At 35.6% G+C, this 11,451-nt stretch overlaps 1 protein-coding gene across 1 annotated transcript; it reads right to left on the bottom strand.

The window, feature by feature from the left end:
* Window positions 1-3,811: 3,811 nt before the first annotated feature.
* LOC144445660 (uncharacterized) lies at window positions 3,812-11,408 on the bottom strand. Its single transcript, XM_078135291.1, has 2 exons — window positions 11,266-11,408; window positions 3,812-8,394 (listed from the first exon to the last, which is right to left on the bottom strand). Exons 1-2 carry the CDS (start codon window positions 11,348-11,350, stop codon window positions 7,448-7,450), a joined length of 1,032 nt encoding a protein of 343 aa, XP_077991417.1. The 5' UTR covers window positions 11,351-11,408; the 3' UTR covers window positions 3,812-7,447.
* Between the last annotated feature and the right edge of the window lie 43 nt (window positions 11,409-11,451).

Here is an 11,451-nt window from a genome sequence, read left to right as displayed (position 1 = left end):
AAGACATTTTCTATCTACCTTTGCTTTTCATGCTCGATAACTTAATGCGGAGGTCCTATGGACATTTGAATTTAGGTGGATTTGAGATTGACGGAGAAAGCCGATTTCACTTCTTTATTGTTATGTCAGACCCTGAGAGACTAGAAATCGTATCGACGAATATTCTACTTCTAGCAATCAAACAAGTTCCAGATGGGTTGGGAAAGAGTTTGATGAGATATTTTAGCACAACTTAAATTTAGTAGTTTAGTAGGGTAAGGCATGGTAAGGTGACTGTCTGTCTGTCTGTCTGTCTGTCTGTCTGTCTGTCTGTATATGTGTGTACATGGGTGTAGTGTGTGCATAACCTTAACTTAAAAACCGCTGGGTGGATTGTTTTTTAATTCTTGGTGTGGATGGTAGTTTATTTTACGATTCCAGGCCTCTTGGCCAATTTGCAAATAAATTACACTTTGATATTTTAAATCAAGACTATTAATTACATTATATACAAAAGTTGAAAGTACAACATAAATGTATAAATAAAAGTAAATCATTTCAAATAAAGTGTTGATGTATACAGACTCGGCAGTTATCAGACAAAATCTTTTTACGGCTCTGAAAATCCTTACAAATATATATTGTCAAGTGTCTATTGATATCTTCATTCTTAGAGTGCATTACACCATAATTTACAGAGATTAGGGTGGTGCTTTTGGTGTCTAGTTTGTAGACTGTTCAAATAAAAATGATCACACCATGAAAGATCTGTGTTTTGGGACAAAAATGTGATTTTTCAAAAACCACATGGGCAGATTCGCCTGAAATTTGGTAAAGATGTCGATAGGGGTGTACATAGAGGATTGTTCTTGACATGATCCCATCGTTGATATGCAAATGAGGAATACAAATGTGACTTTTTAGTCAAAAATCTTTAATTCCAAAAGTACTTGGCTGGAGTGTCTGAAATTCGGAGGGAAATTTATGGAGATACACAGATAAAGAGATATTATAGATAAAATGATATAGGCTTGGTCTTTCACTTATGTACATGTAACATGGCATTTAATACTCACCCTCAGACAACCTGTAATGTAAAAGAAACAATGGCATAGGTGCCGGGTACAGCGGGATGTAGTCTTGCTGCTAGACGTTCGGGCTTTCTTTCGATGCTATAACTATAAGCGAACGAAGTTCGCATGTGAGGGCCTGCCCGACATCCTCGATAGCGTTGTTCGGCTGTGTGTCGTATTTTATCGGAAGAACATCCGAGGGCTAGCTGATAGACTAAGCGGGATGTAGAAGTAGTTAAGTTGGTATGTTGATAATCAGTTAGAAAATAAACAATTCAAGCAATTGAAAACATCAAGTGCCTGTGTAATGTTTTATTAGAAACCTGTTTTTAATGCACTTTGAAAGAATAGCAGTGTTGAATGTGATTGGGCAAAGGATCCTGCTGTGTGTGTTGTGGCTCTGTTATTATTAGTCTAGGGTTGAAATATGTCGAGCTTTGTGTTAAAACTTAATGTCCCATTAGTGAAACATTACATAATTTTAGTAATAAATACATTATAGTGATATGCTAATTAGGGCTAAACACATGTTTGTATCAGATTTTTCTCAAGAATGCCAGGCAGAAAGGATTGTACAGGAATACTATTGCTTTATTGAGCTCATTAAATCATTGAAATTTATATGGGGTACTTAGCATAATGTAACAAGTGCATATACCAGTGGCACTTGAATTAATCTCTCCTTGAGGCTGCTTGGAAACAATCTGAAAGTTCTAACGCAAACTGAACTATAGGATAAGTTGATTTAAGGCAAAGTGTCTGGCTGTCCGTTTGTCTTATGGATGATGCAAATGATTTTAGTATTGAACTTTTCCTCTCAAACTACTGGGGATGAAATTTGGTAATGATTCTCAAAAGTGTTAGTCTGCGAATTGTGAGTGTGCCATACTTAATATGTAATTGGCCCTTGAAAACATGACTATGCCCTTAGCAACAGTCAAATAGTTTATTGAAAATATAACAACAGGGATGGGTAGGCAATTGAATAAACATTTAAACAAATGTGCCTAGCAACAACACCACGCCCATACCAACAGTCAAACAATGTTGTACATTGCAGATATAACATTAGGGATCGATTGATATATAGGTGAATACACATCCAAAAATGTCTGCACAAAATCCCTAGCAATAAGACCACATAATCATAGTAGAAAATTAAAGTGTACCCTCAATAGTTGTGCTACAAGTATTTGTTCTATGAAATGATGTACCTTGTACACATCGATTCTTGGGTGTGTGTGTGTGGGGGGGGGGGGCATTGGTTTGGTCAAAATCGTTTTCTGGCCTTGAACTTTGTCAATATTGTAAACTGAAGTTGCTCCTCTGTAATGTGTCCTATGACATGAAATTGTCTTGACTGCGAATACAACAACATATTATATTATATTGTATTATATTGTCGATGATGGTTCGCAAAATTTGATTAAAGGTCGTAAATATGGTTTATTTTTATTGTTTAAATAGATCTTAAGTCAAATCTTATGGTAAGAGAGGAGAATGTAGTATATTTAATTTATGTATATATGCTTGGGAAAAGCCTTGAAGAACTATATAATGTGATGAATTTTCAACATTTCCTTTAAGGAGGGTAAAAGTCTTTACAAGTATCAAATTATGTGCACGTGTCTATTTGAAGTATACAGTCTGGTGTTTGCAATAATGACTAAATAAGCTACGTATTTGAGTAACTTATTGTTCTCATGTCGTAGTGGTGATGCCAATTAATGTATGTTTTTTTAAAAGTATATTGTCTTTTTTAGAAAAAAAATATTCTAATATGTTTATGTTGCAAACTCTAGTGTGCTTTAATCAAGGGATCTAGAGATCAGATTTATCTAGCCACTGGAATACTAAGTCACATTGTCATATTGAACATTTGATCTACAAGCTGCATCTCTACATTTAACTACTTTTTACATAAATTTTACATAAATGTTGCAGAATGACAAAAGTAGTGATGAGTGGTCAACTTACTTTTCATGTAAATAATGCTCTCTATTGACAGATTACGATAATGTATTGATACCATAACAATTACACTACAGTAACTGTGTCTTGTTTGTGTACTGTCAATCTGGTTAAAATCTGGGGTAACAATAAAGCTTGATTTCTGTCAATTCCTTTGTGTATTCTATTTTGCCATTCTGAGTGATTTGAATGAATCTAGTTATTACAATCAGAAGTAGAACTAAAACTAGATTTCCTTTATACCCCTTGATTTCCTTCGTGTATTGTCAATTTCTTTATTCGTAATTATAATGGTAATTTAAAGGGCCATGTTTCAATGCCAGGTCGCTGCATTAGTGTTATCTTATTGGTGGATTTCATGAAAATATTTCTTTTGTTCTGTACAAACTTTTTCTATACCTCTGTCAAGAACCATTTTCCACATCTATCTTGTACCCCTAATCTGAAGTGGCCCTTTAACGGTCTGTATAAATGACAGAATCTAAAACATACAATATAGATATATGAAGGTAATAATGGAAAATCTATCTAGCTGTATTTCTACATCGAATTTTAATCGTATTGCATAGCAGGGGAATGCCCCTCATATCTATTTTGGATTTTGTTAATTAAAATTGTCAAATTACTGTTACTATCCAAATTGAATGAAATGAGGGGAAATTCATTATTTGAATCAAGTAATGTAGACATCAAATTCAATGAGGAAAGAATTCCTGCTTTAATAATACACTAAAATAACTACAAACATAATCTGAAAAATGATAATTAAATAGACAAATTTGTATCACATTCACGGTTAAAATATAATCATACAATATCACAAAATTAAAAGACAATTTACTTGTGTTAAAATTTATCTGAACTCTTATAATACTAATTTCACATTATATCACATTGCATTGATAGACTGATTAAGAAAAGAATATATTCATCAATTTGAAATGTAGGATACCATAAAGGATACCGTGTTTTTTTTTATCAATCGAGGTGGGTAAAAGAGATTTGGTTTCTACTTTGCATCTGGCTTGGTTGAAGTAATACTTCTTTGCCTGTCAATGAAAATTGGTTTTTGGTTTGCAATTACTGTGAACATAGTAAAGACTATAAATACATGTACTGTTCGCATACAATCACATTCAACACAACACTACACGCAGTATCATGTATTCTAGATGCTATCCATGGTTTAAATCACAAGATATATCCTTCACCTGGCCAGCTCAGTGAGAAATCATGAACCTAAAATTGTTTAATGCCTATGAGCAAACCCCTAACTATTAAAATGATGTATAAGAGGCGTCCTGACATAACAAATTTACTATATTTGAACATTATATAATTGCCCCAACAAACATTAATTTATTATTGGGCTGAATTCTGTGATTGATTATTAAAGACATGGTGTTAATGACTGTGTGGGTGGCTTCATTTGAGTTTGAAATTTCATCTCGGCTCCTCAGTAAGATAGATGTGAGAAGAGATTTGAAGCCACAGATAGCATCTAGACTATATGTTATCTTACTAATGACAGTTTGGAAATGCAGCACAGTTCAAGAATATCTTCAATGACATCAGGAGATCAGAGCTGACACTGGACTGATATAAACACATCTTGTTACCATTCTGTGTTGCCAACTGGTGCCTGCATCAACCTAATATATGTATATTGACACCAGGCTAGGTAGGTAACACTTCCAGTTGCCAAGACATGCTGGTGAGGTGAAAGTATTAGTCTGGTGTTGACACCAGGTTTGCACTAAAGACCCACAAGCATGTGTTATCAAGTAGAAAAGTTAGTGTCCACAGAAGCTGACATCAGGCCAGCAGAGTTGAATTGCTTGAGCAACATTCACAAATTATAGTATATTTTTCTTTGGTTTTGTGACAGCATTGGAGATATCAATTTCTAGGTGTTTGTTTTCAACATAACTTTTAATATTTTTTGTATCATTTGGCACAGCATGTTTGAAGTATGAACATGTGTACATTTTGTATTTATAGTACATTTCACTATTTCATAGGAACAGTTTTATGACCTCTTTACATAATAACTCACACTTTCAATGAATTTTAAAATTCCATTTGCATTTCATGTACATGTAGACGTATAAAGGACAAAAACATGTTCTGAATACACATTCTCAATGAATTTTAAATTCCCGTCATTTCATGTACATGTATAGATATATGAAGAGAGAGTTCCTATGCATGGGAGAAAAATACTTTCATGTCCGTAAATCTTCCATCTTTTAAATCATAGCATAATCAGTGGTAGCCCGAGTGGGCTATCAGCTGCAAACTATGGTAGCCCGATAACAAGAATTGGTAGTCTGTGGACATGGGACTACTCTTAATTTTGATCACTGTTAATACACATCTCTGTACTTCCAACATGCCTTGACAAGTGTTATTATAAATTCAATTCATTTGTATACTTTCCCTGTTTGTAGCAAGTTTCACTTTTTACTTCATAATACCCAAGGATTGTACTGAAAAGCTACTCCTAATCATCAAGTAAAACAAACATGAATTATTTAACACAACCTTCATGAGAACAAGCACAACAATTGAACTTACATTGTAAAGTTAGTGTACCACGTAAAACCAAAATACCAATTTTTGCTAGGAAAAATATATGCAATGTACATGTATGCCATATTAAGATGTATAATTACATAGTAGTTCCCAAAGTCTATGTTTTGCCCAATAGTGAGTCTGGAACATTACATGCATATAAAGCTGCACTAGCTGCAAGAGGTTTGTTATTTCTTTCATCAGACAACCAACAGTGTACTCACTGCAAATGACTTCAATATATCAATAATTAGATATTGTACATGTTAATTAGGGGTCTATTTTATCCATAAGTAGTATATTACAGCTAAAATGATGTAGGCTTGCAGTTTCACTCATGCAACGTGACATTTATTACACACAGACACTCAGACAACTTCTAATGCAAAAGAAACAATTACATAGGTGTCATGCACAGTGGGGATGTATGTAGAAGTAGTCAAGTTTTTTAAATGTTGATTATCAGTTAGAAAATAAATAATTGAAGCCATGAAAATCATCAAATCCATGTGTAATGTTTTCATTAGAAGTCTGTTTTTACTGCACTGTGAAAGAATAGCAATGCTTATCAGTGTTCAATGTGATTGGGCAAAGCCTCCTGCTGCGTTTGTTGTGTTTCTGTTATTGTTAGTCTAGAGTCAAAATATGTCCATCTTTGTGTCAGAAACGTAATTTCCCCATGAGTGGAACACCAAATCTACATCATTTTAGCTACAATAGGTTGAAGTTGTGATCATATTAGGGGTGTTGATTTTAGGGTGTCACCCAAGAATCAATTTGAGTTTATTTATTTTATATTAGGGGTGTCACCCAAGAAACAATTTGATCAGATTTATCTTACGACATCATACAATGTATGTATACAAATGTACTGTACAGCTACATGTGCACAAATACATTTAAACTTTACTCACAGGTGATTCAGTAGACTGTCAACAGTCGTTTGTGCCTTTTTTGCTACGTTTTAGCTAAAACTAAAGACGTCGCCATTGCTCCGATCCGGAGCAATACTAAAACCGCGTACTGCGATAGCAACAGCAAGTGCTAGAGACATGAGCTCGTGCCTCCAGCACTCGCTGTTCCTATCAGTACGCATTAGTATGCAGTGGTACGGAGTGAGGTGACGACTTTGCTTCAGATGAAACGTAGCAAAAAAAGTCACGAATGACTGTCAACAGTCTAGTGATTCAGTATAATACATGTAGCACTGTTCAGGGTGTACGATGTTACAAATAAGTCATCATATCGAATAAAATGGTTTCACAAAACATTCCGGTTGGAACTAGTGCAGCTTTTGATGTACAAAAGACATTTTTGCTAATACATATTTATTTGTGTTTCATTCTCAGCAAAATAAGCGAAATATTGTGTTGTTTTTTGTACAAACTTACAAACACACTACTCTGAACAATATGTTTCTTAGATATATATGTATACAATGTAAATGTACATGTATGTGAAGAGTTGCATACTGAATGAAGTCTACCATTATAAAGTTAAAAGCCACTGGTACATGTAAGGCTCATGCAAACTTTTTCGTAAATATTTGAGAATTTTAAAATAAAATGTATTCTCTACAGATTTTTCTTTTAACTGTTGTGTTTGTTTTTGTTTTTGAGGGGGAGGGTGTAAGTCAGGATAAAAAATACACTGGATACATGTACTTGAGGCTAGAGACTTGGCAATCTGACTCGACACCCTGACTTGACAGATGAACAACACTGTTAAACCAGATAGCCATGTTTATGGGCTAATGGGATATGGGATAATGAAATATCATTCCCATTTTTTTCGTGTGGAAAATATAGATGACATAATGGACGTTGTCACTACAAGTCAGACAGCAGTAATTACTCAATTTCTGGCTCCGTAGAAAGGTACTCCTGTCTAGACATTGTAGTGTCTAAGGTCCTTCCTTGTCGTCTCACACCTCTGCGTAATCTGACACCCTGTGGCATTACTGCATCACTTTGTATGACTTGTGTTGACATGGTAACTAACGAGTTTGGTGATCTACGGTGACTTGTTTGTCTGACATGGTCTCCACTGGACTGACCTGCTGATGATGAAACTACTTGTACTTCGTCTGTTGGTTCTGCTTCCTCATCACCATCCAATTCATCGGTTGGACTAGATAACGTTAGTGCATCAAGCTGTGCTGTTGTGTTTACAACACTGTCACTGTCTGTGGCGGCAGGAGCACCCTTCCCACCAACTGCAGTAGTACTGTTGGTGTTCTCTGCTTCGTCACCATCACCCTGGCGATCGTCCTGTTGTACAGACTGTGTAAAATATTTGATACCAGCTACACCTTTCTTAGGAACAGTAGCCAAGTCTCGTTTGATTCGCCTACGTCTTGTTGGATCATTGCGTCTTATCTGTATCAAATTTTCAAAATCTATAACGTACAGGAAGCCAGCAATAAGTAGTTCAACACATCTTTGCTTTTGTTTATACGCATCTTCCAACTCTATGATAGTGCGTTGATCATACTGCCACCAACCATTACGGCCTTCATAGAACCACAGATAATCTTCCTTCCCTCCAGATGGCTCTTCTGGTACACAAATATCTTCCCCTGTGTTCACAAGATTGGGATGATTAAGAAATTCCATTGGGATTTCAGTCCGGCATAATGCACATCTTTTACTTTGGTTGGCTACTCCTTTGACACATAGGAAACAGAAGATATGATCACAAGGTAATTGCACTGGTTGTACACAGGTCTGTAAGCACACTGCACATTCTGGTACTTCAACAGTTTTTAAGCCATCTGTCTCTTCTGGACTTTTACTTTCTATCGGAATAGATAAAACAAGAAAAACATTACACCTGCACTAGCTGTACATTTACATGACATATAATTAGGGTATTGTTTTGTGATCAGAAAACCAACAATATATTCACTGAAAATTGTTGAATACATTGTACATGTCAATTAGAAGTCTAATTTATCTATAAGTAGTATACATTGTAGTAATAAGTTGCCATTTGGAGTGCTAATTTTAGGATGCGGACCAAAAAATCAATCTGATTGGATACATTACGCCATTATATAATGTACTGTGCCTACAGCTACAAAAATGTACACAAATATGTTTACACACAGGTTTTTATATCCTGTTCAGGGTGTTCAATATTATGATAAAGTCATTATATCTAACAATGAAGTTTCACAACACATTCAAGTCGCAGCCAGCGCACCTTTAAATGACTCTCTCTGATTATAACATGCAAGCTACAAATAGTACAATGTACATGTAAATCTATAAAAGTAGATCAAATGTATTATACATGTACTATATTCAAGCCAAGTTATCGTTTCTGAACAGAAAATATGGATTATATACATATACCCTGGTTGTTCCACATCACAACGACCCGTGTCTACATCACTGGTTTTGCGGTGTTCGAAATATTAATCAAAACATTCCAAATCACCATAATTTTTCCCTATTTTTCATAAATTATGCTTGAGGGAGTATACATGTAATTATATTATATCATGCTACTATGCGCCATTCTGATTGGATAATAACTGTGGTAAAATCCCATTTTACCACGGCTGGCTGTGGTAAAATGGGCCCCTAAACTAGCATATGAATAGTACTCACAAAAACGAAGCTAGTGTCCGTTCTTATACCAATAAGTTAACACTTCTTCAGAGTAAACATGTAAAGGTATGTCAGGTATCCTGTCCAATAGTTTGGGTTACAGTAGTCCAAATAATTCCACTGATGACCTTGCGATCGAAAGCAACGATCGATCAGTGGCTTCAACACCACTGGCCATGGCTGATAAGGTACAAGTTCTCCCATGCAACGAGCCGTCAGAGTCCTGCTCTCGTTGAATCAAGCAACACCAATTTAACTTTTAACCATCAGTCAAGTGCGTCAGGATTATTTCAAAACTGTACAGTTTCAGGTTCGGTCAATGTTCAATTTGTTAACTATTAAATTAAAGTAGACTGTGTAACGTCGCGTCACTGACTTACTGTCTCGAGCTTTCTCCGATTCAACTGGTTCAATGCCGAGACATCTATTTTAGCAGTGTACAAGATTGTATTGTTCTTATGTAAATATCCAAACAAAATTGTTACTTTCTTTGACCTCTTGCCCCGTTTTCTTTATTGCTAGTTTTCAACGCGTTTTCGTTATGCATTATATGATGTAAATAAAGTAATTTATATGGTTTGTGTTCATGCAGTGTGTGTGGAAGACGACATGAACGTATCCACTCATCACAATATGCTAGTTCCCGACGATCTATTACCGACGATCTTTTTCTGTACGTGCGAATTCGCCTTTTCAGGCATATAAATAACCACAGAATCACATTTAGAAGAAATAGACACATATTTTGATATAATATAATAGCAATAACTCCCGCCGAAGGCGGGTATACACTCGAATTTGGTACAATTATTATGCCATTCGGCTCGTGCTATATGTCGCGAATTGTACCAAAATCTCGTGTATGTATGTAGTGTTAGGGTTAGGATGTTTGAAAGTATAGATGTAAATTTGAGCACTTATGAAATAATATCTTGTTATGGACTTTACACAATGCACACTTGTTATGAAATGAAACCACAGTCTGGTCAAAGTCCCTCAATCAGCACAGAAAGTTGTTCATCCAATCAGTGAACCCCCAACTGTTATAGTGACGTAAACAGTGTATAATCACATGTAGCATTCTGAGCTGACAAATGTACCATATGATTACATACATGTAACTGCCCCAATAAACACTAACTTTATGAGCAGAGGGACTACATGTACAATGTATGTTATTGGTTAGAATTTTGTGATTGATTAACAAAGACATGATGTTAATGACTGTGTGGGTGGCTGTCGATGAATTTTAAATTGCATCTCAGGACTTCTAGAGCAACAGCTTTGACTATACTGTGAGTGAAGGTATAAATCATAACAATACTGACTGTATGGGAACTAGACTATTTCAAGGAGGTTTACACCTCCATGGTCTTTTCCTGGTTAAAAACTTGAAATGTCTGTTATTATTGTATTCTGAAATCAATGTGGACATGTACATGTAGTTCACCAAGCTGATCATTCATTTGCTCCTATGCCTATGTTTTATCACAAATGCGTAGTTAGCTGATCCATGAATGTATAGATCCATGGATCTCCCTAATACATCCATGGCCGATCTTACTTTAATAGTTACTAGTTGCTCTTTGCTTGGAAACAGTAATGAGAACTAATATTAGTACACTGTTTACAGCACCTCCCCTTTCCAACTTCCAAGATACATGTACATGTACATCATTAGTCCTGCTTGCATACGGAGTAAGTCGTCCCCTAGGGTCATGTCAGTAATCTAGACCAATGCAAGCAGGACTACGTACATCATATACATTTTGCATTCACATTATACAATGTACATGAATCAAAAATTTTGGAATAAACATATATACAGAAATTCCTGATTAAAGTCGCTCTGTACAACTATACATGGTTATTATTCAGCGAGAAAATAACATTCTGTGGCCTTCATAGCGATGTCTAGTGAAAGTGACAAAATTTTATGACCCACTCACAAGAAGAAAATTATAATTCGACAAAATTTTAACACACACCACTGTCAACCCTCTCTCACCACATCGCAAACACATACATCTGAATACATCAATCTTGAAACTGACCTGTGTGACGTTTGCCCTTGGATTTATCCTTTCCCCGAGAGTGTGATTTCGTTGATACGGCACCTTCTGTTTCTCTTTGAGCCATGATTGCGACAAAGCCCAATCAAAACAACAATCGTAATGTTTCCACAGAACCAAGTCGTCTACCAGGAACCGGAAATAGAAGTTGTGAAAAAAGAAGCCCAA

The sequence above is a fragment of the Glandiceps talaboti genome, chromosome 14 (genome assembly GCF_964340395.1).
Source record: "Glandiceps talaboti chromosome 14, keGlaTala1.1, whole genome shotgun sequence".
NCBI lineage: Eukaryota > Metazoa > Hemichordata > Enteropneusta > Spengelidae > Glandiceps > Glandiceps talaboti.
This window is presented reverse-complemented; position numbering and strand designations above follow the sequence as displayed.